Below are 17,547 nucleotides of genomic sequence, written 5' to 3'. Positions count from 1 at the left end.
GTTTATAAAAATATTATTTATTTATATCCGTAAGCTAAGTCACAGAAAACAATACAAATATAGTGTTTAGATTTATATCAGGAAGTTGAGCCACAGAAAACAATACAAATAAAGTGTTCAGTTTTATATCAGTAAGTTGAGTCACAGAAAGCAATACAAAATAAAGAAGTGTTCAGTTTTATATCAGTAAGTTGAGTCACAGAAAACAATACAAAATGAAGAAGTGTTCAGTTTTATATCAGTAAGCTGAGTCACAGAAAACAATACAAATAAAGTGTTCAGTTTTATATTAATAAGTTGAGCCACAGAGAATAATACAAATAAAGAAGTGTTCAGTTTTATATCAGTAAAATGAGCCACAGATAATACAATAAGGAAGTGTTTATAGTTTTATATCATCAAAGTCACAGAAAACAAAACAAATAAAGAAGTGTTTAGTTTTATATCAGTAAAAATAGTCACAGAAAACAATACAAAATAAAGAAGTGTTCAGTTTTATATCAGTAAGTTGAGTCACAGAAAACAATACAAATAAGAAAGTGTTCAGTTTTATGTCAGTTGGCTGAGTCTCGGAAAATGTAAATAAAGAAGTTTTCACATTTAAAACTCATCACAGTAAAATGTTCTGAGAATGTGAAGCAATGAAGGTTTTTTATATTCCTTCTCAAATGCTGTCTATAAACACTGGTCAAGTTTCACTTGGAAGATAATTTAGCACATTTTAATGTTGTTTCAATTATATTTTTCTCATTGCTACACATCTCACTATAAAAATAAAAATGAGAATTCACAGGACAAGAGGTAATAATGTTTCAGCACATTTTAAAACAATTTTCTTTACTAATTTTAGGTTAAGAAAGAGATATTAGTAAAAACCTAGTTTATAGTTTCTCTGCTAAATTGAATACATTAGACTAATTTTTTAGAATAACATTCATTACAATAACTTGCAGTCTAGTAGAAACAAATGACTCCAGAATGGATTTTATTACCAAAAGTAGTCTTACAAGCAATGATGTTCAACACAAAATAACCATACACTTATACCATAAAGAGATATTTAGAATTTCCAAAATGGAAACATCTCTTGCCTTTGATAGCATTGGAAAACAAAAGAATATGGCTCCATTTGTGGAAGCAGGGCTGGACCACCCAAAAAAAAAAAAACCACAACATGTTGTAGCCTAGCCATGATAAGCAAACTGCAATATCATTTGACAGGTGAGAAACCAAAAACACAATGGTCAGTGGCAAAAGCCAACCATACGAAACTTCTTTAATAGTTTTCTAATACCACATATTTAGCATAGGTTCTGATATTCAATTTAAATGTGAATTGTGTAAAAAACACCATCTACAAAAGAAAATAATTAAATAACACTCACATATAATCTTAAGACTCTATCCCAAGTCTCCTTTAGTTTAATAATTAAATAAGACTCGCATATAATCTTAAGACTATCCCAAGTCTCCTTTAGTTTAATAATTAAATAGAACACACATATAATTTCAAGACTCCGTCCCAAGTCTCCTTTAGTTTAAAAATTAAATAGGACACACATATAATCTCAAGACTGTCCCAAGTCTCCTTTAGTTTAATAATTAAATAGGACTCACATATAATCTTAATACTGTCCCAAGTCTCCTTTAGTTCAATAATTAAATAGGACTCGCATATAATCTTAAGACTCTGTCCAAAGTCTCCTTTAGTTTAATAATTAAATAGGACTCGCACATAATCTTAAGACTCTGTCCCAAGTCTCCTTTAGTTCAATAATTAAAAAGAGGACTCACATATAATCTTAAGACTCTATCCCAAGTCTCCTTTAGTTTCTTTCTCTTGTCTCGTAGCACCTTCTCATTTAATGGAGGTGGATGTGCAAGATTAAACTCTGTAAAAGGAAACGACACATCATATCATTATTATAATAAAAACAGACATGTTCACTAACATAAAGACAGTTTTGCAGAGCTCATAAATCCTATTCCAACTAGGTTTTACCATTATCCCAACTAATCTAAGTATGCATTTCCAATCTTGTGCACAACTTTCTATCTGTCTCTACACAAGTACTCCTCTCCATATTATACTAAAGGAACTCTACCATGTAGAGTAGGTGTCTCTGCAAAAGTATTCCACTCCCTATCATACAGAAGAAACTATCGTGTAGGATAGTGTCTCTGCATAAGTATTCCTCTCCATGTTATACTGAAGGAACTATCGTGTAGAGCAGGTGTCTCTGCATAAGTATTCCTCTCCATGTTATACTGAAGGAACTATCGTGTAGAGCAGGTGTCTCTGCATAAGTACTCCTCTCCATATTATACTGAAAGAACTCTATCATGTAAGGTAGGTCAGAATTGTTATTCAACAAAATATTAGAAATAAAAAGTCACCCAATCCATTACGTGGTATTGGGTAACATTAGTTTTTCTTCACTTTAATATTATGGAGTTTTTTTGTAGCTTTTAAAATACTGTATAGATTAAATTTCTTTTCATAATCAGTTACAAGACCGAAATAAATAATCTTTCTAAGGAAACTGAGTTAGGTGTAAAATTGGTGAATTTTCAGTGAGATAATGTAAACTTAGACCAAAGTATTGTAGGACAGATTATTTTAATCAATAGTCCTACTACTTTGGCCTCCATTAGAATATATTTTGTTTTACTCACTAATAATATTTCTTAATAAACCTAGGATAATGCATAACCACAAGTATTCTTAGAATTCATACTCAAAGAATAATGTGTCATAAACACTATATCTGCCATATACAGTACCAAAGAAGCCTTTTATTCAATATCACGGTTCATTCAGCCAGCTGGAATACGACAAATGTAGTAGTGGTCATGGTAACATTTATATCATGTCTGATTAAATTTTCAACTTTTTATAAAATTTCCACAAACTCAGATGTTATAATTTTCCTACTCTGAAAATGTATTTTCAATTAGTATTTACTTCCTGTCACAAGATCAATTATTCTTGTTCAATGCTGCCCTCTTTATGCAAACTTTTTCTTCACACATACCACAAACCTTTTGTACCCCCCCTTCGGAATTGAAAATTTTCAGTTTATCTCTCATGCATCATTTCTTAACCAATAGGAGAATGGCATGCTCACATGATGCATGTGGCTCCCTCTAATATACTCTTCTCTACCAAACCTTCACTTTGAAGTTTGTCAGAAGGAGTGAGCACCAGGAAACTAAAGAGGAAGGATGAGAAGTACCACTGGAAATATATTTTCAGTATATGAAAATTTTTACTTCCAATGCAGTATTTACTTCTTCTGAGAACAAAGAGGGATAAGTGTGAAGAAACAATAGAATTACCCTCAAAAGCATCTGAAGAATACCCTAACCATAGAAGAAAGAGCCAGGTATACTCTTTGTCCATGTGTAGAAATTCATAAAACATAATGGTGGAAATTGCAAGGTGTAAAGTGGTTAAGGTGCATAGGACTGCACTTGGCAAGTAGAACTATATCTAAAAATTCTATGGGATACTGACAACCACATGAGAGTACAGTGAGAGTTATATCTTCACCACAAACCCAAAAATTGGAGATTAAAATCCACACCTGGGTACAAACCTATGATAAACACCCTACAAAAATACTTGACTGGCCATCTGGCATAGAGAGGATAGATTCAACTTGTGTTGATTAGTTCACTGAAATCCAACACCTCAACACTGGGAACTGGCATCCTTGTAAAGGTAGGATGAGAGCTACCAATCAAAAGGGGTGAACAGCATGTGCGACAGACCAACTTTAGATGGTATGGAACGTGTAAAAGGAGGCCATATCAGCCTTAAGGTGATGGGCCAACTCATCATATATGTAAATGAATAACAGAAGACCACATCAACCAGTACAGTACAGCAATGGATCAACTCCTCATTAGTGTATTTAGGATAAGGAGCCCATGTTAGATTATGACAGATCAGCTCCATTGGTTTTGGGTGCTGTTAAATAAATAAATAGTATATGGATGCCATATTATCCAGGAAAGTGATGGGTCAACTCCAGTGACTGTGTAAATAGTGTCAGGAAAATATATCATCTATGAAAAAAATGGATCAATTCCCGTGATAGTATGATTAATATCAAAAAGCCATGTCCACCAGTAAAAGGACAGCTCAACTCCAGTGGAGGCCACATCACATTTACACCAGCAGAACACCACTACCCTGCTCTTGACTGACAGGTTATAGCCAACTGTTTAGTGGAAAACATTCAGAAGAACGCCTCCACCCATGATACCTTATTTTGAAAAGCAGACCATTTGAAGTTTTTTACTCAAGGGATGGGCAAATATCCCTTTCTACTTCACCCATGCAGTCCATGAGTAGTACAGCCCAAAAAAGACTTGTTTATGAAGTAATTATTGTAAAGTAGGTAACTTTCCAGTGACACTGTGGAACATCCCATTTCTACAGCAGCCATGCAGAGCCATGCATAAGAGCGAGCGTTCAACATGGCGTAAAGTGCAGAATCTGTTGTTAAAAAATACCTGGCCAGGCAGCCCACACCACAGAACAGGCTCCAAGAGATTAATTCAAAGCAAAGACCCTTGCAAGAAAAGAAAACAGCATGGTGGTCAACACATCCAATTGCAGAATCTTCTACAAAGGCTGACCAAGATGAGAAGCAAGGGAAAAAGTGAGGTGGCAGATTCGATGTGAATGAAAACATCAAATAATCAGAAACGAGAACCCTTGAAGGAAACCATGTAGGCAATATAACAATGAAGTGTGTACACTGGGCATAGAAATCTATATAGATAAGGATGAGGATATAATTAGAAATAACAGAAAGGAAAATAGATGAAAAGAGAAAGTTACTTTCTCAAGTCACCAAGGTCTGTGAAGGAAGGAATGCTCTATAGAAAGAAGAAATGTTTGGAGGTACAGCATGTGTGTGTGATGGATGGCTACAGCAAATATATCTGACGGATGGCAGCTGCAGGCAAAATAGGAAGGAAATAGTTTTAAGGGATAGGTGAAATAAAGAATATGAGCCAATGGGTTCTAATGGAGGTAAAGCAATGGAATGGAGGACAACATTAAGGTCCAAGTATGAAAGTACCAGACGCAGGGACAGTTGAATTATCTGGAAAGAATAGATCAAAAGGGTAAGGATAAGGGAAGGAAAGACCTTGCAAAAACAAAAAAAACGGAGATATGAGATATTGAGGAGACAAAAGAACCCTTCTCAAAGGCCATGAAAGAAACTTTGAGAAACCAGCAAACTGGGGAAGGCAAACAATCAAAATCACTGTCAACATGACCAGGATTGAAAAGCACAGGAAGAAGAGGAGCAGTGAAAGGAAAACAAAGGTTGTCCATACGTCAATATATCACTCAATCTCTCTGTAGATAAATGCCAATAAAACTCCTGATTGATCACCTGTACATGTAACCTGAAGTATGGTTTAAATGAATTAGTTTAACTCAAAATGGTGAAGTGAACTTTGGCATGCATGCTTGAAATAATACAAAGAAGCAAAATATTTGTTGGCAAAACACAAGTAAATAAATGCTTTCAAAATAGAAGTTAAAATTGCTGAAAATAAATGAGATAAAATATATGTTAAACTGAAGGAAACCATTCTGAGTCAGGACTGAAACAAAAGACATCAGAACTAAAGCACTGCCAAACAAGAAATGAGGGGTTGGTAGAGGAAGCCACATGCATCATGTGAGCATATCATGTTCCTATTGGTTAGGGAGTGATGCATAATGATTTGTATGAGAAATATGTTGGAATCTTCTAATTACAAAAATGGGAGGGCAATGGAAGACTTGTGGCATGCATAAAGAAAAAGTTTGCCTATAGAGAGCAGTACTAAACAAGAATAACCAATCTTGTGAGGTGAGGTAATTACCATAATTTCAAAATTTTTACATTACATACCTTCTCTGTACTACAAATTAAGTCTGTAATATTTTAGCAGAAGCTTCTAATGCAAATATCCAAATATAAATGTCATTTCTATCAAAGTGATGGTTACCATCCTAACTCATAGAGCATGGCCACATCTTTGACATTTGTGTTATATCTATTTTACTCTACTAAACATAACTTGTTCATTGGAATTTCCACTATTTGATAAAAGCAGTTTCAACACATTGCTTTTAATGATCTTATTCAGATAATTCAAAATCAATTTTGTAAAACAAATCACAACAATGAGATTTCACAAATATATACCCTGTACACAAATAATACAAGCATTGAAGTTTTTCATTTACTATGTTTTATTGCCTATGAAGACAATGACATCAGCCACTACATCAAATCAGTAACAGTAATAAAGTTCACTTTCTTTTCTATTTATGAATCAAAACTTTACTTCAATATCTAATTAGAAATACCCATTGTGGTAATTTATCATTGTTATCTAATTATTCCTTTACATTTTCCTTTGAACACCATGTAAGCCTATTACCATTTCAAAACTCATTCATTCACATACTTTTCTTTCTGTTACACAACGCTGATAGCTGAATAAACAAAAAATGCACTGTCAGAATTGTCTTGGGGGTTTGTTTGCACACCCACATCCAACATATGCATACACACACAATACAAAATTCACTGAAACTAAGAGACATGAATTAATACTTTAAAATAAACACAAAAGTGGCTTACCCATTTCATCTATTTTCTCCATGTCCATTATTAGCTGATGAGGGTCCTTCCCTTTTAAAACTGCTGCTCTCACCAACTGTCTTTGTTTTTTGTTCTATAATAACTTTACTCATCAGACTTAAAATACAACTTGAAATTAATTTAAAAAATAAATTCTGCTTTAATAACTGTGAGTATCTAATAACTTGAGATTAAAAATACACATTTTTAATCTGTCTGTACTAACAATTTTATGTACTTTAAAACCCAACATTAAAAATACACATTTCTGTATCCTAATCTGTCTGTAGTAAAAATATGTATTTTAATATTGGGTTTTAAGGTACATAAAATTGTCAGTACAGACATAAATTTGATAGTAATTAGTAGCAAATTTAGACAGGAACAGATTTAACAGTCAGCTAGATTAGCTAACGTTGACCAGGCTGCTCTTTGCTTTCTCTTGATATATAATATTGGTATGAATAAAGCCTACCTTGCCCCATTTTTTTTTTTAGCTGACTAGGAATTTATACTTAAATCCACCCCTAAATTCAGACTAGCAAGAAGATTTGTAGCAAATTTTGTGACCTAAACTGTATTTCATGAACTACTTTCTGCATGACACAAAGCTGCAGGGACTGCCATCCTAATCATAGTTCAATGACATGCTGTAAATGCATTTCAGTTTAGCCAGTAAAACTGTTTTGTTGATACAAAAACAGTACAATTCAATCAGTACAAATTAACCTTTATTGTCCAACTTTGTAAAGAAAGAATCAAGATATTGCATCAGCCTGCTTGCTGAGAACTGTCTAACAGACTCCTTACAGCCCTTGTGAATCTTTCAACTGTGAAGGACTGTTATATGTATGTGTTTATGTAAAAGATGTAAAATAACATAGAATCATTAAGTTTTAAACAATTATTTTGTAAGTATTTTTGGAAGTTGTGATAACAATACATCTTCAGTGAAGCACACACGTAATATAAACAGTTTGTATATTCACCTTCTTTAGTTCTCTTTTCCTAGCCTCTTTTCCTGGAAAAATAATCACACACATTACACAGACATATTTGTAATATCAAGCTTCTAAAGATGTACTGACCAATCCTACACTAAAAATTATACCTTATACTGTTCTACCTTAAATACCTTTCACTTCACAAATCCAAAATTCGTTTAAATGATTACCTACAATAATCAGAACTAAAATTCTCAAAAAGTAAATAAAGATTTATTTTCACTTAAAATTCTTCAGGTAATTAAATATTGTAATTATTTGTTTTGTTTAAAATTAAACTTTTCACTATTATCATTATATTCAATAAATATTACTCTAGATTTGATGGACTAAGCCACACTGAGTCTTGCAGCCTAAAATAAAACTTTTATGGATATGTAAAAAACCAAAAAGTGTAAAACTAAGACCAGATTCATCAAAATGAGAAGTTTAACCTTTACAGACTTTTATTTACTCTAACAGTAACAAAGTTTATGCTGTATATCTGTATGAATCTTAGTCCAATATCAGTTACTATTTGTAAAGATTCCCAAACAATTATAGTTCTTAGCCACAGAAGTGTCTGAGAGCAAAGTTATGCTTGCAAATATATAAATCTGCCATAATCAAAATACTAAATTATTGTTGACTAAACAACAAATAAAGAAAGTCTACACTACTTTTACATACTACTGAGTTTCCACTGTTTATTTCAAGACAACTGAATTCCTGCTAGTTGTAAATTGGTTACAATAAAATAGCCAATTATTGCAAAATATTCCTCCACCATTTAGCAGCAACCAATGGGTAAATGCTAGCACCAATAAAATATGACATCAGCAAGTCGATACTTGGTTAATAAGAGTCAGTGATATATCAAATCATAACTCTCTACATGCTCTAAATTTCTCTGAGTGTTATTTTTGTACCCAGGAACATTTTCTATCTGAAAACACACAAACAAACTAAAAAACTTAATAAATACTTATTGGTTATTTAATTTAAAAAATAAAGCCATATAATAAACAATGAGATCATTATTTATTAATCAATAAATAAATGTTCATATATATATATATATATATATACACACACACACACACACACACACACACACATATATATATGCAAACAAGTGTGCACAATTCCAATCCAAAAGAATGTCAAATAAAAAGATAAAATAAAACTGCATGCAGAAGATATGCTGCTTTTGCCTTGACAACAATTTGCTTTACATCATAACAGGTATGCATCTGTTGGTCATGAAATTATTATGAATACAAATTTCTCCTTTACTTTACTAAGTAAATATGTAAATTCATATGATTTTAAACTTTTTTACAGTTTTCATATAATTTATCAATATAATATAAATTCATCTATATAAGATTTAAACTGAAATATTTTATTAGAGTTATATTTTTATCTTGCCCTGCCATGACATAAGTTTCTAACAATGTTTCACTCTCAGGTAACTAAGTAAAACAATTTTATTAGTATTGTTCCAATGAGGCTTTTACATCGTGCAATAGGTATATTTACAGGTATGGTTATTAATCGTTTTTCGTTACTTATAAACTACATAATCGAAATTGAATTTGTAATGTAAGCTACTAATTTTTTAATGTGAAATCCAATAACGTGTAATGTTTTTATTTTTTGCTATTTAAATTCAACGAAATCCCTACTGTTAGAGTAACACATACCCTCTTACATTATGTCACACCACAAAATTACGAATAATTTAAAACGATTTTTAAAATCGTTTAAAAGTAATTACACATAATCTGAGCATGCTTAAACACCAGCAACAGTAACTGGCAAACACTGAAACAGTGGCGTTGGAAGAAACCCGAAGCAAAATGTAATTTGTAATTTACATATCACATCTGATTCGTACGAGCTACAGTAAATTAACCTTCATTTACCTATAAATTTGTAACAACAGTATTAACAGCACAAACTTGTAAACAGGCATAACCCACTTAATATCTTACTTTTAATTACTTTTATAAAAAAACATACTTACTTGCTTGATCTGATGGATTCATATACTTTCCACTTTTAGTGGTATTTATAGATCGACGACCCATTTTTGTTAATGAAAACTGTATTATAACTGAAAAAGAAGATATTATGTACTACTGTAATTTCAAAAGATAAAAGATAACGTAAAACAACCTTTCCTAAACCTATAATATTTTTCCTGGCAGTGTTCTATGTCTAAACCTGACGTCTAGTGGTCGACATACGTAGGAGGTCACTTTTATTAAAATATTTATATTACAAATCATTGCTGAATAACTATTTTTCTACTTTTCAAGAAATACTTTCTTTCATTACGTAAAAATAAAAAAGTTTGGAAAAAATACTTCACTTTTTGTGCTCACGCTTTAAGCTTAATACAGTAACCAGTATTACCTTAACTCAGCCTGTCTTACGATTATGCTTGAAATGTGTCTTAAAATTTATTTATAAAACAGTTTGTTTGCTTCTGAATTTTGCCCAAAGCTACATCAGAGATATCTACGCTAGTCATCTTTAAGTTAGCAGTGCAAGAGTATAGGGAAGTCAGCGAGCCATCACCACCCATCATCAACTTTTAGGCTACCCTTTTACCAACGAATAGTGGGACTGACCGTCACATTATATCGTCTCAATGGCTAAAAGAGCGAGGATGTTTGGTGTGAGGAGAATTCAAATATGCGACCCTCAAACTACGAGTCAAACGCCCTAACCACCTGATACAGAACAGAAACCACTATCTGAATGTTTGGTCCCTTGGTTGGTCAAAAGTAAATCTACGAGATATATAACGATAAACTCTGGAAAGTCTCTATCGTTATATATCTCGATATATATATATATATATATATGAAGATCACCCCCCTCCCAGTTGTTCTGTACACATTTCTTAAGTTGAAAGATAATTGAATAAAAAGTGATTTTGTTAAGTAACGTAAGTAATTTAGTCAATTCAGTAATTCGTGGTAAGCTGCAGTACTGTGCAAAAATGTTAGCACAAGAGATTTTGCCATACTTTCCACTTTTTGGAGTTAATTTTTCTATGCCATTATAAAAGGGAAATGTCAACACTATGGTACTGCTTTATTTATTCTTGTTGGGAACTGAAAAAACCAGGACAAAAATACTTATCATTCTATAGAATTCTTATTTACTTGTACCAAGGACATTCCATAATGTCATAACTGTCATGGTACCACATGCAGTGTTTTGACTGTACAGAAAGATGGTAACAAGGAACTAGCATTTGGTACCAGTATACGTTAGAAAAAATCAATTTAATAGCATTCCACAAATAAACCTTCATAAACATTGTTTAACACTGGATATTAAGGTTGTTGTCATTCCACTGCCCAAAAATCGTAGAGAATTGTGATGCTGGTTGGACTCTCCAACAAATTGCTAGACTTGAAAAATGCTCCTCAAACACTATTAAATATGCTCTATATCTTGAGATTGGGACAAATAAGTTTAAAATAGGAAAAGAAGAGGCAGAAACTTATCTATATTCAATGACACTAATATTAACGAAGATTTGTTGATGCAACCTTAGAAACAGAAGGAGGAATGAAGAAAGGTGAAAGATACGTAGCTCAATGTATAACTTCTACCATGAAGCATGGGGGAGGGAGTGTGATGGGGCAGTTTGAAGGTGTTTTTTTTTTTCTGCTGAGGCGACAAGAGCTCTTTGTAAAATATATGGAATAACGGACCAACGCAAGTACCATCAGATACTGATCTTTCACAGTAAATTCAATAGCGTGCGTAATATTAGTAAATTATTCTACTAACAAGAAGATAATAATCTCAAACACTCATCCAATCTATGGAGAAGTTGTTTAGCTAAGAAAGAAACTGTTGGGTCCTTCGAATAAGAGCCCCGATTTCAATGCAGTTGAACAGAACTGGAATTTGATAGACCAAATACTTGGCAAATCGAAAGTTACTTCTAAAGAAATTTTATGAGGGTGTATTAGAAACATTTGAAGTAAACTCCCAAATGACACTTTGATTAAATATGTTGAAACAATTCCTGAAAGACTGTTTGCAGTCATTGAAAGAAATGGACAAACTGTTTACTGAACTCAAGCACTTACATCGAGCTTTTGTTGTATTCAATTATAAAATTAATAAAATATTGATACTTCACCTGTCATTTACTTTCCGTTGTTCTCTGAAAGTAGCCTGAAATTCACTTTTGGATTTGTCCTAGCACTTTTATCAGTACTATATATGTCATTTAATAGAATACTGAGACTTAATATTATCAGTTCGAATGTTCTTAATTTAGTCAGTATTATATTTTATTTGTACTTTGATTTAATTTTAATAACACAGTGTTTATAAACACATATTTGACGTATTTTTGCCAATATGCCATGTGGTGATTGTGAAAGCTTTAGAAATAAAATATTTAAAAAGCGAGGGAACAGAGGCTTCGAGTCCTCAGGCACATTACCACTAACAGGAGTCCAATTTGATTGGATGTTATTAATAACAGTTTTCTTTGTCTCACCTAACCACCTATAATTGTTTTATCCAACCCCAACCAACGCACTCTTCTTAGTTAATCTTCTGTGGGTCATTTTTTAAAACCTGCTCTAAATTTAAGCACACCAAGTCCATACCCCCTCCACCAACCAGATAGCTAACATTCTGTAAACTAATAACAGATTAATTAGGCAAGGTTTCCCTTTAGCGGCCCATCGTCGGGTTTATTCTACAATGTTACATCTCACTAAACGATTTTTTAAAACTTTTTTTTATCACGTCATAGCATTTTATACACTAGAGAAATAAAACAAGTTTTATTATATAATTTGTAGATCAACCCTTACCATGTGTGTTTTCTTAAAAAGCAAAGCTACATCGGGCTATCTGCTAAGCCCACCGAAGGGTTTGTTTGTTTGTTTGTTTGGAAATTTCGCACAAAGCTACTCGAGGGCTATCTGTGCTATCCGTCCCTAATTTTGCAGTGTAAGACTAGAGGGAAGGCAGCTAGTCATCACCACCCACCGCCAACTCTTGGGCTACTCTTTTACCAACGAAAAGTGGGATTGACCGTCACATTATACACCCCCACGGCTGGGAGGGCGAGCATGTTTAGCGCGACGCGGGCGCGAACCCGCGACCCTCGGATTACGAGTCGCACGCCTTACGCGCTAGGCCATGCCGGGCCCACCCACCGAAGGGAATCAAAGCGCTGATTTTAGCGTTGCAAATCCAGAGACATACCGCTGTACTAGCGGGGGACGACCCTTACCATTTCATTGTATATATGGGTAACAATAACTACTTTCCAATCCTATCAATCTATTAAAAACCTGAATATATGATATTCCAGCTTATTTAAAAGCATAGGAAGAACATTCTCTGATCTTCATGCTTTATCAATTCTTAATCTTCTGATTTACTTATTCATCATCAACAGATTAATATCGCATGATTCAGGTTAATTATAATATTTCCCATAGAATTCTCAGAGTCAGCAATGTTACTAACAACCTCCATTTTGTAAAAACATTGATAAGCCATATTTTAACATTTTACCAACATTTAACACAGTTTTAAAATGTTGTTAGTTTCCGTGTCAATCAGCTTTACCATCAAAAGCTTTATCACATAGTATCAAAGACTACATTACCAAATGATTTTATATTTGTAAAGGCTTTGTAAATTGTGGATTTATCAATGAAATTTAATATAATTAATAATTATGTCTTAAACAAAATGTTTATGTTTATAAACAATATTGCTTTATTCAGTAAGGTGATTTGTGTACATCCCGTTTTAGTTATAACAAATGCCAATAGATAGCGTGTAAGACAATAACTATAGAAAACACCTAATTTATTGTATTTCAAAAACGAAGTGTTTAGAAACAAATTAATGAATATAAAAGACAATTTCGGAGGATAAACGAAAAATGGATATCATTTGTATTAATATGATGGGTAATTAAACATTTTGTTTGGACTTTAGGTTGTTCCCATTTCCATAACACTAAACTTTTCAGGATGTGTATTAATAACAAACGTACCAGGATATTTTACTTCCCTTAAAAAGCCTTATTTCATTGCTTTTTCGTTTTTCTTCTCCGATATTAACAATTAGTCCAAGCATTTTCTTATACGTTGAAATATCACAATGTTATTCGTGTTATTTTTTTTTATTATAATCAAAAAGCAAACTAATTACGCAGAACTATAATGCATTCTAGTAACTTCTGGTTAAAGCAAGTTAACTAAAGAGATTGAATCTACAAATTAACCCAAGAAGTTATAATAATTAAAACAAGCTAGCTATATAAATCAGAACTTAAAGTTAACTTGGTAATTTCTGACAAAAGTTAGTAACCCACATAAATCAAAGCTAAAATTTTCTCAGTAACTGGTATTTAAAGCTAAAACCTAACACGTTAGCTTGTAATTAAAGTAAGCTAATTGCATATAACAAAACTAAAAACCAAATAAATAATGTGGCTAATTTATCACACCAGTTTAAGTTAGAGAATTGAATTTAATAAAACAAAAACTTCTAATGATGAGTATTCATTGATTTATCATTTCACTCATAAATGTCCTAAGCTTGTTGAAACATTTGATGTAGGGCCAATCTAAAGAAACCTTTGGGAGATGATACCTTAGAACAAGGGGCATCATATTAATAGAGAATGAACAACCCCTTCCCTTAACTAGAACATGATTTATACTTTGAATCAATTCGCAAACATCTATGTCAAAACAATTAAAATATAACTTATAATGAGGCGTTTGCACCTAATCACTGTAAGAAAACATTTGTTCGAGAAAGGTATTAAGACTTATCCAAGATAATGTATGTAATCTTATGTTGAGTGGACTTAGATTTCACAGAATCGAATATTTTGTTTCATTCACCTTAATACAAGTTAACAAGAATTTCAGTCTCTAATGACATACGAACTGGAGAGGCAAGCTGGAACAAGGAAAATATACTCTTCAAAAAAAAAAAAAACACGCAAAAGGCAAAATACGAGACAAATTGTTAACAAGTTTATTCCGGGTAGTTCTGTATGACGTGTGAAACTTTGCACATTCACTGCTGAACATCCAAAGTCTGCAAAGACGTTCGATGGGGTTTAAGTCTGGTGATCTGGAGGGCCAGGGAAGAACGTTGATGTTGTGGTGTCTCAAGAAGACAGTGGTGAGTCGGGCTGTGTGAGGACGGGCGTTGTCATGTTGAAAAACGTCGTTGACGTTCACCATGATGGGTTGCACATGGGGCCTAAGAATCTCGTCGACGGTTGCGTACGGTCTGATCGGAAATCCTACGCAGCCCTGGTATGGTTGAGGCAGTATACGTTGCAGTGGTGGTCCTATCCCGAAGGTGACGTAACCGGATGTTGCGATCTTGTGCGGGCGTGGTCACACGAGGTCTGCCAGATCGTGGACGGTCACGAGTTGATCCATGTTGTTGGTGACGATTCCATAGCCTTGTGATGGTGCTTGGGTGGACATTCACAGCTCTGGCAACATCTGATCGAGATTCGCCTGCTTCCAAGCGACCAATGGCGTTGTTGCGTTGTGCTTCAGTCAGTCTTGGCGTAACTGTATTGTGTGTCGGTGGCTTAACACTGAGCTATGGAAACCGAGAACCCGTCACTTTTATAGGGATTTTGCACATGTTGCACTTGCAGAACATGCAGATCTCTCAAACAAATTTATTGGACACGCATGCGTTTTGGCGAAATATCCGATGTTTTCCTCCGTTTTCAAAGTGCACAACTTTTATTGTCATTTTGGTCTGACAATCAGTGGCTTAACACGTGTAACATCACATACTCTGAGCTTGTAACGTTATTACATATATTTCTCTTTAAAATAACAAAAATATCCCTTTTGCGTTTCTTGTTTTGATGAGTATATTTTTTGGTGTAAAAGTAAAACGATGGTTTCGAGTTTATTCTTCTGTTACTAGGATATTAACAATTATTTTCTGTTACAGCTCGTGAAGGTTCGCAAACAGTTCATCTATACACCTACCTTATCATGGCCAGTGAGACAGATTACCATATTCTGTTGACTCGTGGGACGTTTTTTATAAAATTATTGAGAATGTTATGTTTTATGGATTTATTTACAATAACGTTTTTTTTTTTTGTGCTACGGCATTCCTATTTAGTAGCTTGTATGTATAATGTAGAAACTACACCATACGTTATTGGTTGCACATGTTAAGAGACTATTACGTTGTTGTTACTACGTAACACTTGAAGTTGTGTTTAGTGTCGTGCTTCTTAAAAGTCAAGTTTAATCATTCAGTTTATACTTTATTGTATCGCACCAAAATTTCGTTAACACGTACATTACGATTTTGCTTACAAATAACTGTGCAAAACTGTTCTGTTGGAAACTAAACACAGATATATAATGCTATTTATACTTTATGTTAGCGTATTGAAACAGTACTTTGTATGATACACTTTCGGCCAAATTGTCTTGGAGTAGCGCCCCACGTGATACTATATTTGAAAGTTTAAAAATAAAACAAAATCTCTCTAGCAGTGGTAATCAAAAGTACAGGGTAAAAAGAATTTTTTAAAACAACTTATGTAAGTCATAAGAAAACTGAGAATATCTTTATAAAAAGAAAATAAATCCTGTAAAAAGTGAAATAAAGATTTGATGTCTACAGAAGTAAATTTTATCTGAACCGTAAAGTGCACCCCAAAAAAGTTGTAAGTGAAGAAAAAAAACGTACACGATAATATTCGGAACAAAGACAATAGATTGTAGGATGTCATAATTAAACATCGGAACAAAAAAGTGGAATAGCAAGATATTGTGAAATAAAACAAGAACGATAACAGATAAAGAAAAAAAATGGAAACTAGAAGTGAAAGAAATGGTAGATACACTAGTGAAAGGTTTGTTTTTCTGTTTGTTTTTTTAATTTCGAGCAAAGCTACTCGAGGACTATCTACGCTAGCCGTCCCTAATTTAGCAGTGTAAGACTAGAGGGTAGGCAGCTAGTGATCACCACCCACCTCCAACTCTGGGACTACTCTTTTACTAACGAATAGTGGGATTCATCGTAACATTATAACGCCTCCTCGGCTGAAAAGGCAAGCATGTTTAGTGCGACGGGGATTCGGACTCGCGGATTACGAGTCGAACGCCTTTACCACCTGCCCATGCCGGGCCCTACTGAAAGGTAGAGTGACAGTTAAAGCAGAAAAAAAAAACTAGTAAAATAAGGGAAAAACAGAAAGGTGACATATAATAACATTTAGAAGGAAAAAAAGGAAGATACTGTATGACCAAGAGCTCAAAACGAAAAAAATATAACGGGAAAGAAAGAGATGAACGACATGTTTTGCATTAATAACATGTTAATAATTAATTAGCCCATAAACTGGCCTTCTGAGAATAACGACATCAGAATAAAAACGAATTTTCACCGAGCACGTGCTGCCAGGAGAGCCAATTCTTAGAACACGCGTTGTTACAAGGATGTATTCACGTGCACAAACTTTTTTTTCTTTGTCAGAGATCTAAAAGAGAAAATTGATAATGAAAGACTTTACATGCACGTGTAAAGAATATAATAAGTAGGTCCGACCATCATTGGTGATTACGTCACATCGCCTTGGGAATTATTTAAACATGGAATTGGCGAGGGTTTTGGTTTGGATTGTAAAATTAAGAAGCAGTTTAAATAATGGCATGCGAACTTAATCTTTGATATTTATATTACACGTTACCGTGCTCCATTCTTCACAAAAATTCTACACACCGCTCAAGCCTTTCCACAACAGTTTGTTTATCATTCACAGATTAAGCTTCGTTTCCTTAGCAAAAGAAATTGTGTATACTAACACTAAAAATTGATAATAT

At 33.5% G+C, this 17,547-nt stretch overlaps 1 protein-coding gene across 1 annotated transcript in view; it reads right to left on the bottom strand.

Moving 5' to 3' along the window:
• Positions 1-9,884, bottom strand: part of LOC143233796 (WW domain-binding protein 11) — a 33,911-nt gene extending 24,027 nt beyond the window's left edge. Inside the window, exons 1-4 of the mRNA XM_076470477.1 lie at positions 9,675-9,884; positions 7,652-7,683; positions 6,663-6,756; positions 1,795-1,892 (exon numbers count right to left, since the gene is read on the bottom strand). Coding sequence (XP_076326592.1) covers positions 1,795-1,892; positions 6,663-6,756; positions 7,652-7,683; positions 9,675-9,738 — 288 coding nt within the window. The 5' untranslated portion in view covers positions 9,739-9,884. The remainder of the gene's footprint in view (positions 1-1,794; positions 1,893-6,662; positions 6,757-7,651; positions 7,684-9,674) is intronic.
• Between the last annotated feature and the right edge of the window lie 7,663 nt (positions 9,885-17,547).

This window comes from Tachypleus tridentatus, chromosome 12 (genome assembly GCF_004210375.1).
Source record: "Tachypleus tridentatus isolate NWPU-2018 chromosome 12, ASM421037v1, whole genome shotgun sequence".
Classification (NCBI taxonomy): Eukaryota; Metazoa; Arthropoda; class Merostomata; order Xiphosura; family Limulidae; genus Tachypleus; species Tachypleus tridentatus.
This window is presented reverse-complemented; position numbering and strand designations above follow the sequence as displayed.